The sequence below is a fragment of the Cottoperca gobio genome, chromosome 23 (genome assembly GCF_900634415.1).
Source record: "Cottoperca gobio chromosome 23, fCotGob3.1, whole genome shotgun sequence".
Taxonomy (NCBI): Eukaryota; Metazoa; Chordata; class Actinopteri; order Perciformes; family Bovichtidae; genus Cottoperca; species Cottoperca gobio.
Window position 1 is genome coordinate 5,828,463 of NC_041377.1, and position 25,208 is coordinate 5,853,670.

At 42.4% G+C, this 25,208-nt stretch overlaps 2 protein-coding genes across 2 annotated transcripts in view; one reads left to right on the forward strand and one right to left on the reverse strand.

Moving 5' to 3' along the window:
- The window catches only part of cacna2d4a (calcium channel, voltage-dependent, alpha 2/delta subunit 4a), a 72,300-nt gene that overhangs the window by 24,336 nt on the left and 22,756 nt on the right, over nt 1-25,208 (forward strand). The window lies entirely within an intron of this gene.
- lrtm2a (leucine rich repeat transmembrane protein 2a) lies at nt 1,165-22,145 on the reverse strand. The gene is made up of 7 exons (XM_029461977.1): nt 21,516-22,145; nt 15,487-15,663; nt 5,620-5,849; nt 4,698-4,823; nt 4,154-4,242; nt 3,636-3,793; nt 1,165-2,447 (listed from the first exon to the last, which is right to left on the reverse strand). The coding sequence occupies exons 2-7, from the start codon at nt 15,563-15,565 to the stop codon at nt 1,933-1,935; spliced, it is 1,197 nt and encodes a 398-aa protein (XP_029317837.1). The 5' UTR covers nt 15,566-15,663; nt 21,516-22,145; the 3' UTR covers nt 1,165-1,932.

Consider the following 25,208-nt stretch of genomic DNA (forward strand, 5'->3'; position numbering starts at 1 on the left):
ACACACATGTCCTACTCTACTAACCATGAATACACATAACCATAAACATTTCAGTGCATGAATAAGGATACGTCTGAAAACACCATGTAGCGAAGCAAAGTAACAAACTAAGAGTAGCAATCAAACAGATTCCTCTCGAATAAGTGATGATTACTAAGTTTATAACTGAAGGACTCTTTGGCGGTGACAGAATTTTCACGTTATGGTGACGCAACTTGAATTGCATATTGCTGACCTTTTGAGGAAAAACAACAATATGGGAGGATGGATGAAAGGACAGTAAGGAGGTGGAAGTGTTAGGAAGTGTGAAATACTTTCCATAAATAGCACTGGATGGAAAAGATGGATGGATAGATAAAAGGATGGCGAGGAGGGGGGGGAAAATAGCAGCGTCTTTTTGTTTAATCCCTTGTTCGTTCTAATCCCTCTGGGCAAATCATCCATTTTAGAAAGAAAGAGAGGGAAGGGAGGAGGGAGAGCGAGGCCAGAGGGGATCTGGTTAGGCAAATAAAGTGCAGGAGTCTGAAGTTTGTAGTCCTTACATGACGTTTTGTAGTCCTTGCCAGGAGACAGGGTTCTCTGAGATAGTGCTTCCGTGACATAGTAGCAAACATTCAGTCTGAAAATGAGCTCTGAACAAAGAATATTTGTTTTGAAGCAAAGTCTGTGGTCCTTTAAATCTCAATGATGTCATTAAAACCATTGTGAATACCTTTCTGAACCAGCCGAGAAGCTTAGTCCCAGTAATACCAGAAAAGTAGTTTGATTGCGTTTCCTCCACGATAAGAGGCTTATGATCTGTCCAGATACTGATTATAATCATTTAACAAGCATCAAGTAAGCAAGAGCCTTATTTAGAGCAAAAGTGACAAATACAGCAAAGTTTAATGGTTTGATCCCCTTTGAACTGCTTGATAAGATTCATTATATCATCTCATGCGCAGCTCCAGTCTGTGACACCTGAAGGTTATTGGTCCGGAGAAGATCCAGAGAGAAACAGATCTATCTATTGTTGTCTCTGACCTCATGTATTTGAAAGGTCTAGCGATCCATGAACACTAATTGTGTCGATCCAAATGGTTTCCTGTTCTATAGAAATATCCCTAACAAGTCTCAAGAAACACGAGACTCAGGAGACTCTGTGTTTGATTTCCTGTCAACGTACAATCTGTATCCCCAGTGTTCTCTCTGCAACAAAGTGATAGAGAGTGTGGACTATATAAATGACATCTCTTTGTGTTTATATATTAAGTTTCCCTCATTTCCTACAAGCTTTCCAACACTGGCTGTTTCTTTGGGACTTCAGAGAGAGAGAGTCAGAGGAGTATTAGGCCAGACGAGGGTGGAGGGATCTGGACTGGGGTCCTGGTTTCTTTGAGGAACTACTGGCATTGGTTGAGGAGAAAGATGCAAACAAAAACTGGGCATTACCTCTTACTAAAACTTCTTCTCATTGTGAATATTGATCCAATCGAAACCATACACACTGTAAATCCCTGAAAATTCGATCCAATTCGAGAGTGTTTTGTAACATCTTAAATTATATGTCTCATACTAAAGACATTGCAAAATAGTTTTTCTCTCAGCCAATAAAATGGTAAATTCATCAGTGGCCAAAAGCAGCAGTAGGTGGTTGGTAGGCGAGTTGGAGGGATGATTGGTAACAAATAGGCTACTGAAGTAAGAATGGCTCCAAACGGTACAATACATTCAGGGAACAGATAAGGTATGTGTTTGTGAGAGAGGGACAGAGAGGGAGCTGGTTAAAATAGAAAGAGGACAAAGAAAGGAAGACAGAAAGTGGGAGAAAGGTGTCAGTTTGAGAGTCAGAGGCAGATTCCATCTCTCTCTCCTCTTTAAGCCCTTTTTTCATTTTCGCCTTTCCAACTTTCCCCCTTTGAGATGCCAACCCTCCCCCGTCCCGTCACTCCTCTAGGCTACAGAGGAGATCTGTTTCTCCTCATCCCCGTCTCCCTCTCCGTCTCCCATCAGTGGCTGCCTCTTCTTTAGCTCTCTCTGGTACTTGGCCATCAGCGAGGCGTAGATGCAGCCGTAAGCCGCGGCTGCAACCATCATGATGCAAACGATGCCGCACACCACGCCAGCAATCACCACTGTGCCGATGGCGCGGCGCACGCTCACAGGACGGTAACGGGCGCGAACACATTCCGACGGGGCCTCTCCGCCTCCGCCTCCACCTCCCGTGTTTGAAGAGGAGTCATCAGCAGTGTTGCTGTTGTCAGAAATTGGTGTTGCCCCACTGGGGTTAAGAGCGTTCTTGCTGCACGGAGGAACGCCTCCTTGTCCGGAACGGGAAGCCTCACCTCCTCCCCCGTTCTCATCTTCAAGTTGGAGGCAGTAGTTGAACATTTCCACCGGCACGCCACGGATGTCTCTCCCACGCAGATCCTTCGGTAGCGTGCACTCCACCGCGTCCACTTTCCCCCCTAAAGGAGAGAGAAAGAAGGTGCAGAGAAAGGAGGACAGGGAGAGGTCATTTATTAAATGCTTTATGCCTGTAAAGCACTACCAATTAACTGAGAGAGAGGAAAAGATAGAGCGTGGGGTGGTTGGGCCAACACTAGGATGAGTCATACATCACTTAACACACACACAGAGTTTGCTGTGCCCTCTACACTAAGTTGGAGATAGCCTCAACTAAGTCCTTCTATAATTCATGAGATGACATGCCTAGCTTCAGCAGTGTGTGGAAGAGAGAAATATCTGAGTCACTAATTCCCACAAGCGGCAGGAGGGTGGGGGATCTACTTTGTTATCATCACATGCTGCATTTGTCTTCCCAAATATTATTTGTATCGAGGTTGAACGTTAGAAAGCCATTGATCTGTGCCCTCAGATTCCTAAAGCAGCAATCAATTAGATTAAAAGCGGAGGATAATAGAAAGACAGAACAAGGAAAGTGGTATTTAGCCCCCAGATGCTTTTATCTCGGCGTGTGACGAAAGAATCCCCTCTGCAAACAGAGTTAACTCTCCAAATATCCCAGCCGTGTGTGCTTAAAGTGGTTCGCAGGAGATGGAAGTCAACACAGGCTGCTGTCACCGAGCATTTCACACTTGTTCGGCGCTCTGTCTTACTTTCTATAACATATCGTGCATCATCTACCGTTTGAAGAGCTGCTGTCATGTTTTCATGTTCAACGACGAAATGTCTCCTTGTAATTTTCTCTACTGCTCCGGTGATTATTAAATGATCGTGTCTGCCGTTTGTCAGTCTCCGTCTGACTTGCACTGAACTGAGCTGGAGAGTAGTGCCCAGCAAAGCGGCGGAATGAAGCAAATAGGAGAATGGAGCAGAAAAGAGAAGAGATGCTTCATTAGCGCGGCAGCTGAGGCCCGAGGCGCTGAGGTGAATGTAGATTTTTACACATGAAGAGAGGGCGGAGAGCAGCTGTGGTTATCTGATGTATTAACGGCCTGCAGAGACACGTGGACAACACACACAGTACACACAATGAGCATGGCGATGTGCATTCACCCACCGATGCAGTTATAGTGTTGCTAGAAGCACAGGCACGAACAAATATAGACACACCTACCTATCTTTAACGTGAACTAGCATTCAGTAGTTTCTGCCCTCTTTTCCTTTCCCTTAATAATAAATCAAACATCTACCTCTGTACAGCAGCCACTCCATCCAGTGTTTAAAATCGCGGAGGTTGCAGTCACATTCCCAGGGGTTGTGTCCCAGTTCCAGGTGTTGTAGGTTGGCAAGTGGCTCAAACGCTGCCCTCTCCAAACCATGAAGCCTGTTACCCGCTAGAGACAGCCACCTATGAAATAATTAGAATAACATTAATTTACATTTTAAAAAAGTACTATTCCCAATTCGGCAATAATAAAAAATGATCGTATGTTAAAATTCATTGTAATTACAAAATGAGCAGAAAGGAGTTATTATTGTCTTGAGTAATGCTTAGCAAACAGGTCCTTCAATATCAATTAGATCATTTTTATATATCATTTTGCATACGTTTTCCAAATTGTGACATACTGTATATTGTCAGGGCCCTGACCTCCAACCTTTGACCTCCTAACAGCAGGATGGTCATAATGTGATCTTACACCAGTGTTGCCCTGGGGGTCTGTAAGAGCACATTGATTTAAACATGTCAGTGTGTGTTGATGTGTACCTGAGGCTCTGCAGCTCATCCAATAGCCCCAGAGGAACAGAGGACAGACCATTCAGGGACAGATCCAGACTCTGAAGACCCCCCAAGCCCTGTAAACACATCCAAACAAGCTCTCTGTTTAGCCATCTACACTCGTACAGTACGGCATGTACACTTTCCCCCAAACTCTTATCAGTATATTTGGCTTCTTTCACTCGCATCACTTGATGGGCTAATCTTGTTTGATTTAGGGTCCCAAGTGAAATCATGACACAAGCTCATCCTGCAGACTGCTTTGGTTCAGATTAAAGTGGATGAAAGTGTTGAGCAAACTGTTGATTACTAATTTACAACCTGGACGGGATCCCAGTCATGTATATCTGCTTAGGTTGGCTCTTCTCCTAAACAGAGCCTATAGAGCCTCGCCAGTAGTTGAAACAGTGGTTCAGTGGTGGTATCAGCTTCTTCGTTTATTCACATGCTGTAGTACTTTGGTGGATTGAATAATCTGATGGTGTATACAAATTAGCACAAGGCGCTGTGTTGTACTATATGCAGTGCCTACCTGGAAGAGCTCTCTGTCCATTACTGTTAGTGAGTTGTTGTGCAGAGTCAGTCTCGTCAGGTTGGACATGTCCCTGAATAATCCAGCTGGTAGATTATCCAGGTAGTTATTAGAGAGGTCCAGCTCCTAAAATACAAATAAAATACATTTGTGAATTTTATACACCACATACAGTATCTTAACAATGGAAAGTGACATTCAGTACATTCTGAGAGACTTTATGCATAAGGCCTGGAGGAATCTTAAAAAATGGATGAACTGCTTCTAAACTTTAAAGGACAATTTATACCTTAAGTTGGTACTACGATTCAGAGTAACTCACTTCGAGTGCAACGGTAGGATAAGTGTAACAATCTCCATAGATCACCAATCTAACAAGCAGTCAGAATGCAGAACAAACACTGTTTTTACAGCAGATAGATGCTCAGCACCTCGGCTAATTTTCCTCAAAAGGTTCATATAATAATTATATATTATATAATTTTAATGATATAATTGCTGATTATTAATCTAATGTGCTGAATAACAAGCAGTAATAGTATTTAGAACTGAAACTGATCAGCAGCCTGAGGTTGTAACTAATGAGGGTGTATTTACCCAGCCTTTTTTGTGCATGTTAATGCATCTTATATTTGAATACCAAGTTGGCTGTGCATTGCACACAATGTGCTAATGGTGAGTAACCCTGCAAAACCTTGAAAATATCAGCTTTTCTTAACTTTTCAGACTGAGAGCAGAGGTTGTCTGCAGTTTTCTCAATATGAGACTCACCATACAGTGCTACTTATTGTCCTGAGGGATATTCACTGTGCAAGGTCAGTGCAGAAAACACTGCACACGCCACGGTAAACAACAACCTAACAACATCTTCAACTGCCGAGCGAAAGAAGCATTTCTTATAAAGACAAAATGGGCTGCAGACCTCCAGCGAGGAGAGGTTAGCGAAGGCAGAGGCTCCCAGCAAGGCAAGCTTGTTGTTGGCCAGCAGGAGGGAGCGGCACCCCGGAGGCAGGAGGTGAAGGGGAGGCAGGGAGGAGAGACCCCGGCCTCCGCAGTCCACCACCAGGCCGCCTGAGTCGCAGAGACAGGGAGGAGGGCAAGAGGAGGCTGCCGGCAGCAGCGTCGCCAGGAGGCAGAGGACACAGAGGAAGACTTGAGGAGGAGAAAGAGGAGGAAAGAGAGAACTTTTGTTAGATACATGTTAGAGGAAGATACAAAGTAGAACCATAACTATCCTTGTTACAGATACTATTATGGATTTATACAATAAAAACCTGAAAAATCCTGATGACCTGAAAGGTCACCGCAGAACCAGACTAGTTATATTAATTGTTCGTCTGTGTGTGTGTCTGCGTATTTACATGGCAGCAGTCTATTTACAAAGCCATCTGTTAAAAGAGCAAAGCTTCCTGGGGTGTTTCGTTTTGTGTTTATGAGTGTGTCTGGCTTTGTCTTTGTCTTTCTTTGTGTATGTTTGTGTGCGTCTCACAGCAGTCTGAGTGACACTCACGAGGGAAATCCCTTTCGTTTTATTCCATTTTAGACTCATTGTTCTCCTGCAGAGTAAAGTCATTTTGTCATTTCCATTCATAATCTCGTTTCCCCTTTCATTCTGTTTCAAGTTTTTATGAGCGTCCTTTTTTGCTCCTTTGCTGTCTTTATTTGCATCTGTTAATTCAGGCCTTTTCATTCATTCTTTTTCATATTTATTGCTTCTCTGTCTGTCTGGGCATCTGTCTGTCCCTCTCTCCACTCTGTTATTCTCTTTCGCCCACTTGAGTGTCTTTATCTTTCTCATTCTCTTTCACTTCGAGTCTCTCGGCACTGCTCTGTATTCCCTCGGTGTCTCGTTACAGTTACTGACTTTGTTTTCTGTCCAACGGCTTATCAGCACGACTTTATCTCTCCGTGTATGAATATGTGAGTGTGTGTGTGTGTGTGTGGGCATGTGCGTGTGTGTGTGTTTAGCACCAACAAAGCGTGATATTAACAAAACTACTTTCCAGACACAGCACTTTTTACTTCCTGACAAGACTCTTGGCTTCACCAGCAGATTTCATCACTTGCATCATCTGCATATTATTAGCATCTATTTCTCAGCATGCCATTGCCTTTTGTCACACTATGTCTCACCCGCTCCCTGTTGTTGTGTTTTCTCTCTCTGTTAGCCCATCTGTCCACTCGCTTTCTTTCTCATTTCCTCTCTCCTTCTTCTCACTCACATTCAACACTGCATTGTCTTTCACCATGTTGACAGTCTGGCTGGTGATGAAACTCTGTGTAATAGCCCTTTACCACTCCACCACTTCACATTGGGATATGTTAAACATTCTTCACTCTTCTAAAGTAACTTGACTTTCCTCTGAGCCTCTTTATCTCACTACTGATAAAATATGAAAATTAAAATGGTGTAGTCAGAGAGTTTAGAGGATATTTTATACGTCCCATTAAAATCATGTTTTATTCCCTTTAAACTTTAAGAAGACTTCAAGTGAGCACAGAATGTAGGACATTTCAGTTCCACCACTGGATAGACAGTGAACTTAATTAATGATAAATGATGAGTAATGCATTCAGAATGGAGAGAAGGGCTGGATGATTTGAGAAAAATATCTGTTTGCTGAATGATTTATCGCCTCTTTGAGCTCATCAAAATGTTGTTAAAGGGACAGTTTGACATTTTGAGAAGTGCGTTTCAGGAAATATGCAGCTACCCAGCATCCAGTTAACAGATTCAAGAAACAAGAAAAAAAAAAAAAGAACTGTTGAGCTTAAAGGGTGCTGTTTCGTTTCGGGTTTTTTAAAATGTGTTAGCTGTTTCTCCCTGTTTCCAGTCTTTATTCTAAGCTAAGATAACCGGCTGCTGGCTGTAGCTTCATGTTTATCGTACGAACATGAGCGTGGTATCAATGTTCTTATCTAAATCTTGACAAGAAAGTGAATAGTTTGCTTTTCCCAAAATGTCATCTCATAATTAAAATGAGAGCAAATGAAAGTGCAAGAATTGGAAGACCGTAGTTAATCTTCGTTTTAAGGAGTTTTTTGTAGGGTAATAATGTCTATCTCTTTAACAGCAAATGTGCAAATTCAAAACGTCTGGTTAAAAATGGCCACAGGCAGGTGAAAATCTGTTACATAACACTTTGTTAAAACGCCTGGAAACTACATTGTATAGATCTGTGAATACACACTGACAATAGTCTAGAAATAGCATCTTTTCTCAGACATATTTTACCTGCCGGACAGAACATGACCTCCCTGAGGGACACTGCCCCCATTTTGCATTTATTTAGCAAGTAAGAGAGATCAGTGTGTGACCTCTCCTGTTCCTGTATCCATTATCCTCTCCGCTCTCTCCGGCAGTATAATCCTAATCTCTAGAAAAATTAACGCTACTTCATAAATGGATGAAAGTAGAGATTTTGAGGTATCCTGAAGCGTCCTGTGCCATCTAGTGGAAATGCTTCAGAGGGCCAATCTTTTACTGCGGCAGCTCAGTGGGAATCTGAAATGATTTTGCTGCACAGTGGCTGTGAGGTAGAAGCACTGTTATACAACTAAGGGTTCTGGAGAGAGAGAGAGAGAGAGAGAGAGAGAGAGAGAGAGAGAGAGAGAGAGAGAGAGAGAGAAACTGTGTGTGTCTCACTGCTGCTCCCTCATATCGTGTCAAATTTCAAATTGCGGTCATTTTTGTGCATCTTTCATACTCCTCTACCTGCGATGGGCTTTATTTTTGCAATGGTATTCTTTTTCTCCCCTCACCCTCTCCTCTCTTCTCCCTCTCTTACTGAACATTATAGCTCCCCTCCCACCCTCCCCCAGTGCTAAAGCCTATCTTCCAACATTTATGAGTGGTTTTAGCTGCTCTCGTGGTGGAGGAGGTAGTTGTTGTTTTGGCTTATTTTAGCTGCTCCAAATCCTTTCTGCTGTAGCGTTCCACGCAGCCAAACCAGAAGGAAAACATTCAGCCACAGTCGGAGGAAGATAGGCAGGTTCAGTCCAAATAAGTTAAAGTGGTTCTGTGCAGTTTAATTCAGTCCAAACTGACTTCAGACTGAATCTTTTATAAGAATCCCTGAACACATGCCTTAAAAGTGCTGACATTCTGGGCACATTTAGGCTGGCAATGCTTTCAGCGATGGGAAACAAACTAAGACATGCGGCATTAAAATGCAACACGATGTTCCTGTTTGATCGAAGCAAGACTTCTGAGGCGACTCTTAGAGCCGGATTGCCCAGTAGACTCCCAACCCCACCCCAGCTGGTTTTCAGTTGTGGAAAATATACAGCAATCCAAGAATAAGCCATTTAGATGATACATTGGCTTAGAAATATTTAGCATTTAGACATTTTCTTTCTTTGTCTCATATAGTTCACTTTTATATTATTTTAAAGTAAAGACATTATTTTATCATCATTGATCATTAAAACTAATTCTAATTAATCAATTAGGTGTCTTGTAGTACTATTCAGTTTCTATCTGCACAAAGTTGTATGATTATGTTATTATGCTGATACACACTCAAAACTACTGTTAATGTGTATTTATTTTTACTGTTTGTCACCTTCATTCGCCTGTGAAGAGTCACATGACTCCCGTACATGCAGTGATGTTTGACAGTGTCACCTAGGCAACACTGCTCCACAACTCCAGGGTCCCAGCTGTCTGTAAGTTTATATCCAGGGGCCCATGGGTGACACTGGACCCAGCTATGATGTCACCACCACAAGCGCCTCCATTACTGAGCTCAGTTGCATGTTACCAAGGGCCAAGCTGTTTTCCATGCAAGCGACAGACTCGCTGCTATCTTATTACCAGAGCGACCAGCTGTCTCTATGCAACACTCGCTCGCCTGTATTTCTTAACTCTTTAAAGTTTCACACGGCCCTCTGTGCAGGACTCAAAGAGATGAGATTTGACTCCAGTGACTCTCAATACCAGCTACATTATGTATGTAGAAAGCAACCCCTGAATTTGGAATTTAGCATGAAAAACATTAATCGATGAAAACAAACGTTTGCTGGTTCAAGGGACCTAAATGTAGGGATAACAAGCAAATTGGGTTTTTATAAAATTGTACGCATTTTTCACTATTTTCTGCCTTTCTGTAGACTAAACGATTCGTTAAATAAATAATTATTCTGTTGCATCCTGAATCAATAGTCGAGATACTTCAACTTCTGTTCTAGCATTAAGCGTGTCATTTATAATATTGTGAATACAATAAAGCATGATACAAATGGTTGGGCATCCTCAAGATCAACTAGTGCCTTCAGTAGAAGCAGTAGTGGTGGCATAATGGTGACAGTCATATTAAATATTATTATTTATCTGATCCCATCTGTAATATGCCAACACACTTTGTAGCCTGTCTATCACAGCCACGGTGTGTGTGTGTGTTATTTGTCAGAGGCTGTAACATGTCTGTAACGCGAGACCTCGTACTTAGCAGATGGAAAATAGCCAGCCGGCGTGTGCACAGTGTGTGTGCAGTGTGTGCGTGTGCTCGCTTTGAATGTTGTGTGTGAATCTCATACACTATACACCATCTCACTATATGCATGTCTTCTCTGTGCAAGGCTCTGTATAACAGGTATAAAAGAATACACACACACACACACACACGCACACACACACACACACACACACACGCATGTAATATCAAGGTCCCAGCAGTACCACCGCATTATTTCAACATTGACAAGGTAATGCTGTGTTACCGTAGCAACCAAGTGCTGTAGACGACATGAAAAAGAAGAGAGGTGACATAATGAGAGAAGATTGAGGTTCACATCAAATCCCCTCATTTAACCCACATTATCTCTTTTCTTTCACGCACACAAGCTTTCTGCCTGACTCTTGGGCACTTAATCGCTTACTCTCACACACATACACACACACACACACACACACACACACACACACACACACACACACACACACACACACACACACACACACACACACACACACACTGGCACACACAAACAGCAGTTGAGGATAAGCAGGAACAGGGTGTATGGGTTTAGGCAGTACTCCTGCTGACAGTGTAACGTGGAGAGGAGAAATGTAGTTGTCTTTCTTTAAAATCTTGTTTTTATACTTTATATCTTAGCCCCTATGGCATCGCTTCCAATATTTCTCTCTATTTCTGTCTTTCCCCCCCTCTCTGTTTACTCCTGTCCCTCTCTCATCCTCCCATTTCTCTCCCACCCACTCTCTCTCTGTCACCCCTGTCCGTTTCTACGGTGATGAATTTTGCATCGGTAAGACCGAATCATTATTTTGTCTTGGAGGGGTGAGTGGGTAAAAATGTAGGCTGATCTGCCTTTCTAATTCATGCTATCTGTATCAATGTGTTGTGACACAGATGTACACACACACACACACACACACACACACACACACACACACACACACACACACAAAAGCATGGCCCATGGTAGAGTATGACATGCAATGACATTGTTTTGTGATAGTAGCTATTAATTAGCGGGAGTGACAGGTAGGGACAGAGAGAGGGAGAGATAAAGGGATAGGCGTAAAGGAGGAAGGAAGTGATGGGGAAACAAATAATCAGTAAAGCATCATTTGAGTCCAGTTTCAGCAAATCCACTGCTACATATTTCACTGTAACAGCATCTCTGTGATAAATGTGGCATCGCTTTCTACTGACCACTCAACTGGGCCTCAGTCCAACGATGAATGCACAAAATGAAGGACGCTCGGCTTTTATGTCACATCCGCATCAGTGTGACTAGAATAGAATAGGTTCTGCCTTGGATGTGTGACAAGTCATAATGCATGCCCACTCATTCCTGAGAAGGGATGGAATGGCAGGTGGTATTGATCCAAAGCGCACACGCACATACAGACACAGACACACAATATTGTGAGACAGTTGTCATGTTGTATTTTGATGTCATTGTTTCCTGATCTTTTTGTTTCATATACCGTAAAACCACATCTTTATAGATGGATAAATGGATGGATAGAGTTGAAGTAGTAGATGTAATCCTAATATTAGACGTGGTTGCACAGTGCTTGAGATCTCATATCTTGCTAATTGGATGTTCTTTTCTGAGACTTGTAGAGTGATCACAAAGACAAATTGAGCACATCTCACGTAGCTGTATTATCCAGGACCATTATCAGCCATTTTCTATTATTACTTGGTAAGTAAAGTACTTGGGCCCTGCTAGCTTATCAGACTCATGCTGGATCTATACTGGACTTGCTTTGAGTATGATACTATATCAGTATCGCTCGCCGACTGTTAAAGTGGAGTGGTTTTCTGTTTGTGTTGCAAAGGATTATCCAGATTTATCCCTGCCCAATGTCCTTTGACAGTGTGCCAGTGCCATGTATTTGTGTGTTTCATGTGGCACATTCCTGTTGCGCCCGCACCAAACAAAACTGTGGCTGCAGGTGAATGTGCACGCAGAGTTCTGCATGCTTCATGCCTAGCTGGAGCTAGTTCAAGGTCACCTCAGCTGTAGCAATCTTCTAATTCCTGCGTGACGCAACAGCTAATTATACGTTAATTCCTGGATCTCAAACATAACAAGCCAGTAAGGAGGTCAAGGGTCAAAACCACAGTGCTCCGATGGAATATCATGTGTCCGTGTTCCTAGAAAGATCACTGCTATAAACCATTGTAGGAGAGAATAAAAAAAACAAATGTTCGTGCTGAAAAATGAGAGTAAAATTCAAGTTTTCCCTTAATGGGGAAAGCTTGATGTTTAAAGGTTTAGCATTTGTGGAATTAACGTGGGTGCCACTTCTCGGAAACAACTTTCAATTACATTAAAATGTCTAACGATTACATACTTGAATATGCCAGATGCTTTGGATAGTTTGCCAACAAGCTGTCATTCCAGTTTCTATTTAACCCTGAGTATCATGTAACACTAAGGCACTATGGGATCAGGCTCCACTCCAAACACACACACACACACACACACACACACACACACACAGACACTCTGTCACACTGCTGTAGCGTCATGCCAAATCCAACATCCTCACATGGTTGAGAAGTTCAACCAGCTACTAACCAAAAAGTGATGCATTTGTTCAACAGGGAATGTATCCAATCAATGTAACAACCCGATAGCTGCTGCGGGCAGACAAGAGGTTAGTTCTGACTGTAGCTCTACTGTCGCTCTGTACCAAACCATACGCTCCTCCTTTAGTCCCTATACTGTATTACAGCAGTACTCCCAACCTGCTGCAACCTAAGTCGCTGTATTATAACTCATATCCTAACCAAATGTTTTAACCTCAGTCAGAGTATTAGACCTCCATTGAAAGCCACATCCTCCTTCCTATCACCCTCTCACTTTCTCTATCACTCTTTTGATTATGTGGTCAGTTAATCTGCCGGCTTTGTTTGGGACTGCAATGAGGTGCATAAACACATACGCGCTCAATGCGGCCAGATAAGCTACAGTGTGTGTTTATGTGTGAATAGGAATGAATTCATGGCGGCTCGTATGTGTTGTGTCAGATGAGACTGCTGGGCACCATATGGTCTCTGTGTCGCTCATAGACCTCTCTGTTCTCCTCTCTCGCCTCTCCTCCTCCACCCTTTCTTTTTACCCACTGCCTTGTCTCTTTCACTACGCCTCTTTGATCTCGCATCCCTCTTCCTCCTCCTCTCCACTCCCCCACTGTTTCCATCTTTTTTCTTGCTTCCTCCGTCTCACTCTTTCTGTCACTAATTCATATTCTCACCCTCTACTTTGCTCTTTCTTTTAAAAACTCTTGTTGTCTTTCTCTGTGGTATCATTTCACCTTTCACTTTTTAGTGTCTGATTTTTGAGTACCTGTTTTTATTTTCATAACCTGGGAAGCCAAAGGTTGTTAGTATTAGTGGCATATAACTGATCTAAAGTATTAGTATCTTTCCCTTTCGTTCTGGAATTTGCATGAATGAATTCAAATGAATCTTTCCTGAGAACACGCACGTTTCCTGATTATAAAACCACATGACTTGTTTTAGTGATGAAGAAATGATGCAATAATCTGAGATGTGAAATCATTTATTGATCATTTGGCGCAACACCTTTTTTTTTTACTTTGAGCCACAACAATTTAAAATTGGATTTGAACACCCATAAAGCATCCTTCACAACCTTTCAGAAAAGTAATATCACTTTCTGTCTCGCGTAGGTCGCAACATTTCATCATAGTTTTACGGCCATTAGTTGAAATATGGCCCACACTAGCTGACACTGAAGAACACTCACACTTCTTCTATTTCTCTTGTTGATTTGTTTTCTGTCACACAGTTTTAGATTTCAAGAGTTTGCACAATATTACCGAATGGAAAATCATCTTTGGAGTCCTCTCTGTCACTTCATCAGACACATCCTTGATGATTTGAACTCATTCTCTGTACCGCATTAATCTAACACATTCGTTGGCTCTGATTTGATGACATGCCTTCTCCTTTCTACTCCTATTATATGCATCTTAGTGACTCAGTGAGTGCTTGTGTGTATGAAGGTGTGTGAGGACCTTGAAGAGTAAAAGCAGAGATCAAAGAGTGAAAAAGCAAAGTGGGGGAGGCAAAGAAAACATCTGCTATGAAAAGGCTTGGCAGTATTGATTATGCACATTTTGTGTCAAAAAAGAAAATTGAATTGGACTGAGTAAGAGAGACTGTTCTGGCAATATTGTTTCACATTCATGCCAAGAACGTAATTGCATTGAAGAGAGACACAGAACACTTTTGATGACTAACGGAGAATATTTTAGATTCATACTCCTAAAAGGCTTTAGCAATACTGTTAATGCAATATGTATGTAGATAAACGGAAGCTGAGTGTGTGTGTGTGTGTGTGTGTGTGTGTGTGTGTGTGTGTGTGTGTGTGTGTGTGTGTGTGTGTGTGTGTGTGTGTGTGTGTGGAGGATCTGACAGATAGTGTTGCCCTGTTATTCAGTGTCTCCGGTGTTACACAGCAGTTGGTGGGGGTGTTTCTGCCAGATACCTCTGGAACTATAGTACATCTCCAACGGGAAGAGGAAAAAAAATCCATATGTGTCATATGAGATGTATAACAAAAGAGAAGAGAAAGCAGAAAGGCGCTTTTATGTTTGCCTATTAGCTGAGGGAGTGTCTCAGAGAGCAGGATCCATCCACTCCACTGTGTAATGCACAACACACACACGCACACAGCTGTCGTATCTGTTGCTATGCCACCCGACTTCCGACAAATTTTTTGTTTTGACTGAGCATACTCCTGGTAAAGGACGGGTAGAGAGAGAGAGAGAGAGAGAGATTGTGAGGGAAGAGAGATGGGGAAACAGGGAGGAGCAAAGTGGGCAGATAATGAGAGGAAGCGGGAAGAAGTGACAGGTGAAAAAGGGGGAAGAACGAGAAGAGAACAATGTGAGGGGGAAGAAAGGACAGGAAAAGGAAGCAGAGGAGCTAAAATGGTAAGGAAAAGAAAGAAAAAGCAGACCTGCAGGTCTCTCCCCAATCGTTCTCTACACACGTTGTTTTGTTTCCACAGACTGCTGGCTGTATTAATACATACAGTATTGTGGCATTTCACTGGAGGACTCAATGCCCTCACCCTTTGTGTTTGTGTGCGTGTGCCCGGGCATCCTAACATTAGCAGCTGTCAAAACAGACAGTGTTCCTCCTTTTGTGTGTGGCTGGAGTACAATAGATGGGAATATAATAGAGCAGAGTTGAGTAGGAACGGAGCACTTTTTCCTCCTCTTCTTGACAGTTTTTCCTCACCTCTCTCATCATTTTTATTTGCTTTTGTGACTCACCAGGTCTTGCCAGGTGGTGGGTGGAAGAGCTGGATGGGGACAGGCGTATGCCCCCAGGAGGGTGGGTGTGGGGGGGCATGACTTCCTCTGTCGGAGGGGCGGGGCTATGGGGGCGTCAAGCCGCCATGCCTGCAGCCTCCACTAGGGCGGCGACTGCAAAAAGCTACACCAAAACACCTGAGTAGAGAGATAAAAAAAAAAAAGGGAGAGTGAGACACAGATAAACAGATGCAGATGTGCACACTCGTGTTTGCTAGAAGGCTTCCTTGCATACATTAAAAGCGTGTTTGCACCGAGGCTCCTTTGCATGCGTATGTGTGTATGTGTGCGGACGTGTGTGTGCGCAAGCATCGCAAAAAGACCCCTGGTATTTTATAGGTATAAATAATTTATGTGTGTGTCTTTGGGCAGTTTACACAATCAGTTTGCCTTTCCAACAGACATACCCCCTACTGCTACTGTCTGGCACAGAGACTGACACAGAGTGACTCAAAGCAAGAACAACACATGGGGGGAGAGGGGAGATAAAAGTATATAGGCATTACGATGGAAAAACAGAGACATATGGAAGGAAGTAAAACAGAACATAGAGTGAAAAGGAAGAGAAAGAATGAATGGAAAGAATAACAAAAAGAGACATTGCATCTGTTTGTGTGTGTGATACTGCCCAACTACCCTTGGGCAAGGCAGAAGACGGTAGAGTGCTGATTAAACAGAAACAAACGTCACCTCGAGAGTACGTCGACTACACTGTAGTTCCTGAAATTCAAATGTTTTAGGGATGATGGGGTCCAACCTGTGATGTGTGACATTATTCATATAGTCCAACAAAATCAAGAAACTTTTCCAATAAAGGAAATCCCCCGTACAAGCCCATTCACATCAGACTGCACGTTTACTGAAACAGTTCTAGAGCCCAGAAACCTGCAGAAAACCTCTTTGCATGCGATCAAAGCCTCTGAAATGCAACAAGTGGTGTTACTATTGTATGTAATATAGTTAGTTGTATAGTTATATTATTGTTTTTGCGGTTGTCATTGTGTTTTCCGTTCTGTATCAGTGTGACCGATGGACTTTTCTCTTGGTTAAAAAGTTGAAAAAAAGAATAAGCCAACGCAATTACAGCGGTGTAATGAAACATATCCTACATGCGTTGAAAGATATGAGTGTTCTGCTGAGTCATTACAGTGAAAATGGGTTTGACGAGTGGGAAATTACCACGGGAGAAAGCTCGCTGGAACCTCGGTGCCACATGACTGATGCACGCTGTTGACACGCGCCTCCTGGGCCAATCAGTGTAATTTTGAAAATGCAGTGGTGCTGCTGTGAGATGCGTCTTTTCCCAAAGTATCATCAAAACCCATTCAGCAGTGTGAAATATCGCACTGATCAAATTAGGCTGTTGTTCAGTGATTGTCTGTTTGTGAGGAATGGAAAACTCATTTGGCAATAAAGTTGAATGAAAAGGAATGTGCATTTGAGCGTGTGTTTGCACTCGTTTGTGGATGTGTGTGTGCAGTAATTATGTAAATTAGCACCTGTACCGCCTTAAATAAGCTTGTTAAGCAAAAGTCATCTAGAGTCGTGGGAGGATAAAGTGGAAATGTGGGGGGGGGGGGGAATAAAATAAAAGTTGATAAATGCTTGACAGACAGACAGTAACTGCAAAAAGTAACACACATCATTCTATTCAGAGTGTCAGTAAGTTATTTACTATATGTGTTGGTGGAAACTGGAGAAGTGGGGGACTAGGGGAAATAAGAGAAAGATGCAGGAATGGAGGTTTAGAAAGGAGACAGCGATGAAAGGATAAAAAGAAAAAGGGGCAAGGAGTGGCAGAAATGGATGGGAGGTACAAATGCGTGTGTGTGTGTGTGTGTGTGTGTTGAGTGTGTGATTGCGCCCCACTGGTGCTATTTGTGTCATCATTATTGCTATTAGTACCTGCCAGACGCTGAACAAAATATAAAGCACACATCTGATTTCTCAGCACTCTGCCCTCTTTATTCATATTCCCTCTGCATTTTATGCTTCCTCACTTCCTCATCTTCTCTTCATCATCTCTTCCTCTGCCTTTTCTTTCTTTTCACTTTCTTTATGACCTTCATCTTTCAATATTCATGATTCCCTTCCCCTTTCTCTCATTCCATCTCTCCCTCTCTGGCTGATTCCTCGACAAAGGAACAGAGGCATGTACAGAGGATATTCTGCAGATGGATTTCCTGCATGTGATTAAAGTCACATTAGCCAGGCTCTACTGGGAAATGTGTGTTGTTCTTCTTAAATTGGGACATGAGCTTCATTTGAAGAATTCTGAAGCACAGATGAGAAATGAAAGGAACTTGCGAAGATTCCTCTCTGTACATGTACATGTTTTCCTTTTTCATTTTTTGAATATATTTCAGGACTTTATTTTAGGTAATGGCAGCGCTGTTGAGTTGTATTTACTGTTCATATATAACATATAGTGCATGTATACGCAAGAGCAGAAATGACATTAGCAGAGTTCCAGTGTGTTTACAGTTTTTGCTTCATTAGGTTAAACATTTCCAGCTGTGGGAAATCTTAAATTCCTGTTTCAGCTTTGGGACTGTAAGTGTTGCCTTGTTTTGCATGTTGGCCATTTGTCCAATGATTCATGGCGTTTTGTTAGTTTGTTTTGATTAATTTTGGGGAGCATAAACAGTTTGGCTGGGGAGCAGTATGTTACTTTACGAGCAGAAAGTAAAATCATTCAGACGTATCAAATGCCAAATCACATGTTTGGAAAATGAATGAGAGTGGGTAGAGAAAAGGCATAAATAACATTTAAGCAGTTAAAAAAAAAAGAAATAAAATAAAATAAAGTATCGATAGTATACACATGGTGAAATGTGCCAAACTTTCATCATGTGCGCAATCTGGATGCTGGAACAGCCTTATAAATGATGTATTGCAGGTGTTGCAGAAGGTCACCTCTGCAGCTACTTGTTACTGTTCACTCATCATGTTATACGGGCGGTGCGGTGCCTGTCAGGCTATTCGCAGAAAGCTTTACATTTTTTTAATTTAACCTGGACAAAGGGGCAGCCAAAATCACACGCACGTGTAAATACTTAAGTGCCAATGTGGTCTGCATGTTGGGAATCAAGTAACACCTCCTCCCCTTCTCTGGGCTCCTCTTCTCCTTTTCTCTCTCCTCTGCTCTTTCCGTCCTGTTTATTCCACTAACTGTTTCCTGTCCACACTTAAGCCGGCTTTATACTCCGCGGGGTGTTGCAGAGGCTTCGTGCAGAGCCTCTGACGAAAATTTAACCACACAACTGGGGGCTGAGATAACAAGTAGAGACCACCAACTGGGATTAGTCAACTTGGGCTGCTTGTGTTTTGCCCCACATGTTTATGATGCAGGAAGAGATAGCTGCTAGTGAGGAAGTGAGATGGAGGGAAGGCTCAGCAATGTTCTTCTTTGTATTCACGCTTGGCAAATCCATTTGCAGTATGCATCCCTGTCGTGATCATCCCTCTCTATGACAATGAGAAAAAATCATTTAAACTGAACGTTGATTTTATGTCTCTGTAATCTACAAGATCTGGACACATTTGTATGTTGCCTTCTCCAGTTCAAATCTTACCAGCGTATCTGAACCACCAATGGCAAAGAGAAAGTGTATACTAGTGAGTGTGTCTGTGCTAGTATATGAGTGTGTGTGTGCGTGCGTGTGTGCGCATCTTTGCCCGATATGCCTACTTGAGCCAATTCTTCAGAGCATTTCATCATTCTTGTGACATTCCTTCGTGGCTTGACTAATAGTTTTTCATTAATATGGCTGGAATTCTGTCCAAATTGAAATCCACCTGCAAAAAAAATGTGTGCGTGTGCGTGCGTGTGTGCGTGTGTGTGTGGGGGGCCCCCAGAATGAGTGACATCACAATTGTAAACACACAGCCCAATCATTAACCTTCAGCTCTACCCTTTACTCCCTCTTCACACACACACACACACACACACACACACACACACACACACACACACACACACATATGCGCATTTGTCGGGTGGCTGGTGTTTGATTCAAGCTTTGTTTCCATCAATGTCACATTATTGGATGTAACAAACCACATTATACAATAGAGAGGGAAAATAAATGAAAACTCATAAATCGTGTTTGCATGTGTGTATGTCTGTGTGGGTGAGTTTGTCTGCGCAGGTTGCTAACAAAGGCAGAGAGAGGCAGCGAAGCTCCTCTAAATCAATTTTTAATGGCTTTCATACACAGGAGAGTGGAGAGATTGGGACAACACACATACACACACACCTATGCGCATGCCGATCTCTTGACAAAGAGAGCCACACGTGTTGAAAGGCACATGGTTCAAAAATATGTACAGATATATAATTACACATGCATGTAGGTATGCAGACACATACTGTACATAAACATGCACATTGTGTTCAAGCATACACAATGCATGCATAACATGCAGGTCACATTTAGTTGTTTTATCATCCAAAATGTAAATGTGGTGCTGCTGTAAATTACGCTTTATTTTTTCACAATGACCCAACAAAAGTCCAACATTTGGGAGTAAATGGGATCTGAATGTGGTATTAAGATTAGTTATTTGTTTAAGCACATTAATAATATCACCCAGGCTGTTAACACATGTCTTCTGGAAATCATTTGAGTTTAGTGGGAGGAAGTGTTAGCCATGTATTTAGTAGGCATGTCCAATTACGGTGCTAACCATGGAGCTAGTTAGTGATCATTATTGTTTTTCTCCAGGTTTATGTTGCATCGCCATTACTTAGAGGACATTCAGACAATTCCCATTAATTGTTAGCTAATGTAAAGAGGCACAAGAGGATATCAGGGTGGAGTGCCTCACACCCACTGCATTATCGTATAATCACACTGCAGCTCCTGAAAGTTAATCGCTCTTATTACACCCTTTTAAAACAAGGTTAACAAGTGTTTTACAGCAAGTAAAAAAAAAACAGCGACACAGTGGCCATCAGGCTGAGAATCACCAGGACACCATATATTAATTCATCAAGTGTTTAAACTTTATTGAGATTATATAAGATACTATCAGTGAAAGAAGAAGTTAGACTAGACTGACGGTAAGCAAAATAAAACAATTACTACTCTATGTATTCCCATCAGATGTAGAACTGAATTAGTTTGACTATAAAGTTGCCTTCCTGGGTTACATCAAGCGCATAAGAAAAATGGGGCAAATTATGGGATAATAATTGCGCTGTAATTAAAGTATAACAGAAGACGTCTACTGTGGTACATTAGCACAGATCCACACTGACATAACCCCCCAGAGATACAGTAGCACTGTGATGTGCAGCAATGTTGGTGTCGTGGCCAAAGTCTGACCCGCAGGTCACATGACGCCTTGGGGTTTAGAGACACTTCTTTTCCCTCCATTACAAAATAAATGGCTGTAAAACATTTCCTGGGCATCATGCAGAACAAACCATTTACTGTTCATGCCCTGCAGGGTCTGTTGTTGTTTTCAAATGTTAGAGCCATAAGTGTCTTTACAGCGTATTATTTCTTTTAAGGCATTTTACCCTTGTGTCATGTATATGGTTTACTGCTGCCTGTCTGTACATTTGTACTTCCTCTTATGTTTTGCTGTCAAATATAAATAACTAAAAGAAATACGCCTTGTGTGTGTATAAACAGTGATGCTCTCAGCTTCTCCCACTGCCCACCTCTGCAAGCTTTGCCCCAAAACCACAGCCCCAAAAATTCCAATGAATGTGCACATTGTGTATATCCAGGAAACAGGTTAAGGGTTGATTTTTCAGCATCCACGTCCTCACAGCATGCACCTTTGGCCCGATCAAAAAATGCCACCTACTTTGTGTGACATGGTACATCTTAAATTCTAGTCGTAAAAATGAGATCAGGAGCAGTTGAAATTAAGTGTGTGTGTGTGTGTGTGTGTGTGTGTGTGTGTGTGTGTGTGTGTGTGTGTGCGCGTGCGCGCCTAAGTGAGGAGAAGAGAACTAACACCACAAACAGACTTACCTTTTGACAAGATATCTCAGACAGCACCAGCCTTATAGCTTTCTGCCATCAGTCATCCTCGGAAAAAAGATTTCCAAAAATAAATGTAAAAAAAGAAAAACTGTTACCCCCCTTCAGTTAAAGAAATCCATACATTCAAGATCCCAGTCAAGTGAATAATGCAAGAATAATCCTTGTTTCTGTATAGGGACAATCCCTCCAGCTTCCCTTCAATCCACCAATAAATTGTGAATAAGGAGGGATTGTGTAGAAAAAAAACGAGGTGAATAGAGGCTTAGAGACACAAGCGGAGGGAAGAGAGGATGAGGTCTGTAGAGAGAGAGGGATGGAGATAGTTAATCCTTTTCCTCCGATCTATTCCCTATATGAATGATATGTCCAGCGCCGTCCTGTTCGCTGGCTTGTGCGCTGGCTTGTGCGTCTGAGAGGCGTGAGTGTGTGTGAAAAAGAGAGAGAGACGGTTTATGCGTGTGTGTGTGAGAGAGAAAGAGAGACAACGGCGTTAGGTTGCTGTCGTCATGCGTTTGCCCTTCTGTGTGTCGCTATGTTAGTGATTCCTGCACTAAGCACGCGTCGGAGTGTGTGTGTGCGCGCGTGTGTTTTTGTGTGTGTTTATCCACGCATGTACACTTGAGAGCCGTCTTTCCGGAGTGTGTCTGTGTGTGTGTGTGTGTTTGTGCCCCCACCTCCCCTTCTTCTTCTCCCTATGTGAGTGCAGTCGTGCATGTGGCAGGAGAATATGTGTGTGTGTGTGTGTGTGTGTGTGTGTGTGTCTTGTCAAATATAGTAACATTAGTGTATGCTGCCTCTGTCTGCCTGCAGCGCTCCCACTGTGACAGAGAGAGGATGAGGGAGGTGGAATACAGAGAGAGTCATAATAAGAGTGAAAGCCAAGAGAGATAGAGAGAAAAAGAGGGAGTCGGAGTCGGAGGGTGGGGAGTTAAGAAAGAAAGTAAAGAGAGAGAAAGAGAGGGAGCTTGGTGAGAGAAATAGGGAAGAGGTTAGTTGAAAAAGGATAAAGGTAGGAGGGAGGGAGATGGAAGGGGGAGACAGAAAAAGAGATGCAAGAAAGAAAGCTGTAGCAGTGGAGGGAGGGGAGGGATCAGCTGATTTCAGTGAAGATGAGAATCTCCCTTTTGCCACATGGGCTTTTCTCCTCCCTCTATTTTTTTCTCTCTCTCTTTTTCCTTTTTTTCTCCTCACGTCTCCCTCGCTCGGCTTTCATTTTCATTCAATTCCCTGTGATTGTTCTCGTAACGGCTGGCTTTGTGTGTGTGTGTGTATGTGTAATGTATGTTTGTGCATATGGCTGTATGGGCACACGTCTTAGAGTGTGTGTGTACGTGTATTACTCACGTTCCGGGGACAGTAATAGGACCACATTTGGGGACAAAAAGCTGGTAAAACAAAAGATTTTAGGGTAAATGTTGTGATTATGGTTACGGTCAACTCAAGAAAAAAATGTAAGGATTTGCAATATCCTCCAAGTGTTGTGTGTGTTTGTTAGTGGAAGTCATTTTGACAAAGCACAAATTCTTTGGAAGACATTAATGGGTGGGGTAGTGAAGGGGTGTTGAGGCGGGATATGAACTGGGGGGACGGACGGACTGTGTGTTTGTTTGCACACAGTATATAATTACTTGGCTGCTTCCTTACATGGACTGAATCATAGCACACACTCACACACACACTGTGCTGCTAATGAGCATGTGAATCATTTGGCTCAACAGTGCAGCATTTGTGCATATGCATATGAGAGTGTGAATGTGAAAGATCTCGCACCGGTGCGAGTGACTCTGAGGTCTGACACCCGGGTTGGCAAAATACGTAAGCCCTCGTAGTAACACACGCAGAGAAATATGGCCCGACTCTGCTGTTCACCTTAGCTCTTAGCTTAGGAGCATTTTTGCGTCTTTCAGCTCAATACTTTAATCTCATGGCTGCAACTTTACTGCAGTAGACAGCTGCTTTTTAAGCAAAAATGTACCCACTGAACACTACCTGTACAGTACTAAAGGCATTTAACAGCACTATGTAGTGTGTATATGCTGTATAATATATATATATATATAGCCATAGAATTCCCTTAGTAGTGGGTGGAGACCAAAACCGAGCAATAAGGACAGTGAATATTGGCCAGAAACACAACTCCAAATGAATACTAATGCTAGATTTAGCTGGGTGTGTAAACAAGTAATTGTTTGCTAACAAGTTCACCATATCAATTTATAAGGGATTATTTTAGAGATCCAAATGTACTTGTAAATTAACTGACTGAATACTATATGATGGCACAAACAATAGTGTCATCCAGTGAGTGAAATAAGCACCTGCAAGATATAGGGTAAATGTTGGTCAGGTCACCTGCCACCATTTCCTTATATTACGAAATAAAAAAGTTTTTTAAAGCAATTCCTAACTTAACCGTAATTAAGGTTACATGATATATTCTATATTTTTACTATCTCACCACTAAGTGGAAGACAAAATGTCTTATTGGCTGCTAGAATTCTATGGTTATAAAGTAATTAATCAGGACAAATAAATAAGCATTGCACCAGCAGAAGACAAAAAAACATCATGCATTCATGTGTTTAAAATATATGTACCAAGAAAACTGTAGCAATACATAATATGGATTTCAGGCCATTTCAGCCAGCCCTTATATTTACTAGTCAGCAGCACCTACCTGTGCACCTTCTTGAGTTTGCACACTGTGTCACTGTTTGTCACCAGTTCCAAGGTTTTTCACCGACCATTTAAAACACTAGACTGGTCAGCTGCCCAACACACACACAAATACAACCTGAACATGAGTCCTTCTGGTTTCCTCTCCAAATGTGGGCGCTTGTGCTGGCTTCATTAGTCTTGAATGTACTTCCTGTCAAACAGAAATCAGTTTTAGCTGCCAGTGGCTGCTGCCAGTGCTGGCTACATAGGACACACTATTCAGTAGTAGTTATGAAAGATGACTGGCTAAAACGAAGGTGTAATATGCCTTTAAACATAGAAGTCTGATTTAGTTTTCTATTATTGTTGAAGGACGTTTTGTATTAGAAAGAACATCTGCTTTCATAATGGCAACAGTGATGGCTGTGTGTGTGTGTGTGTGTGTGTGTGTGTGTGTGTGTGTGTTTTATCATCCCAAAGGGGTAATTAGTCCTGCCCCCTCGTTCCAGAGTGCAAGGGTCAGTGACATGGTTGACCGCCGGTGATGCAACCTTTCAGCTTCTGAGAATTTAGTGCCAGGCTCAAGGACACTTTGCTACAGAGGACACTTTGCTACGGTGGACACTTTGCTACGGTGGACACTTTGCTACGGTGGACACTTTGCTACGGTGGACACTTTGCTACGGTGGACACTTTGCTACGGTGGACACTTTGCTACGGTGGACACTTTGGATTTTATGTTCCTTCGCTGCACTCAAAGATTCGATCTGTTTCAACTTTCACCTTGATGACCTTTCAGTGTGCAAGAGAGGAAATGACAGCTGTCTATGATGTAACCTGGAAGTGATGGATGAATAGGACATCCATCCAAAAAAGATTTCTTGCACCTAAGCCCTTCTTGGTCATCAGGTGTTGCCTCTGTCTTTTGTTTTTACCACAATGACATGCATCAATAACAATCTGCTCTGCACTCTGCACTCTGCACCCTGCACACTGCACTCTGCACACTGCACTCTGCACTCT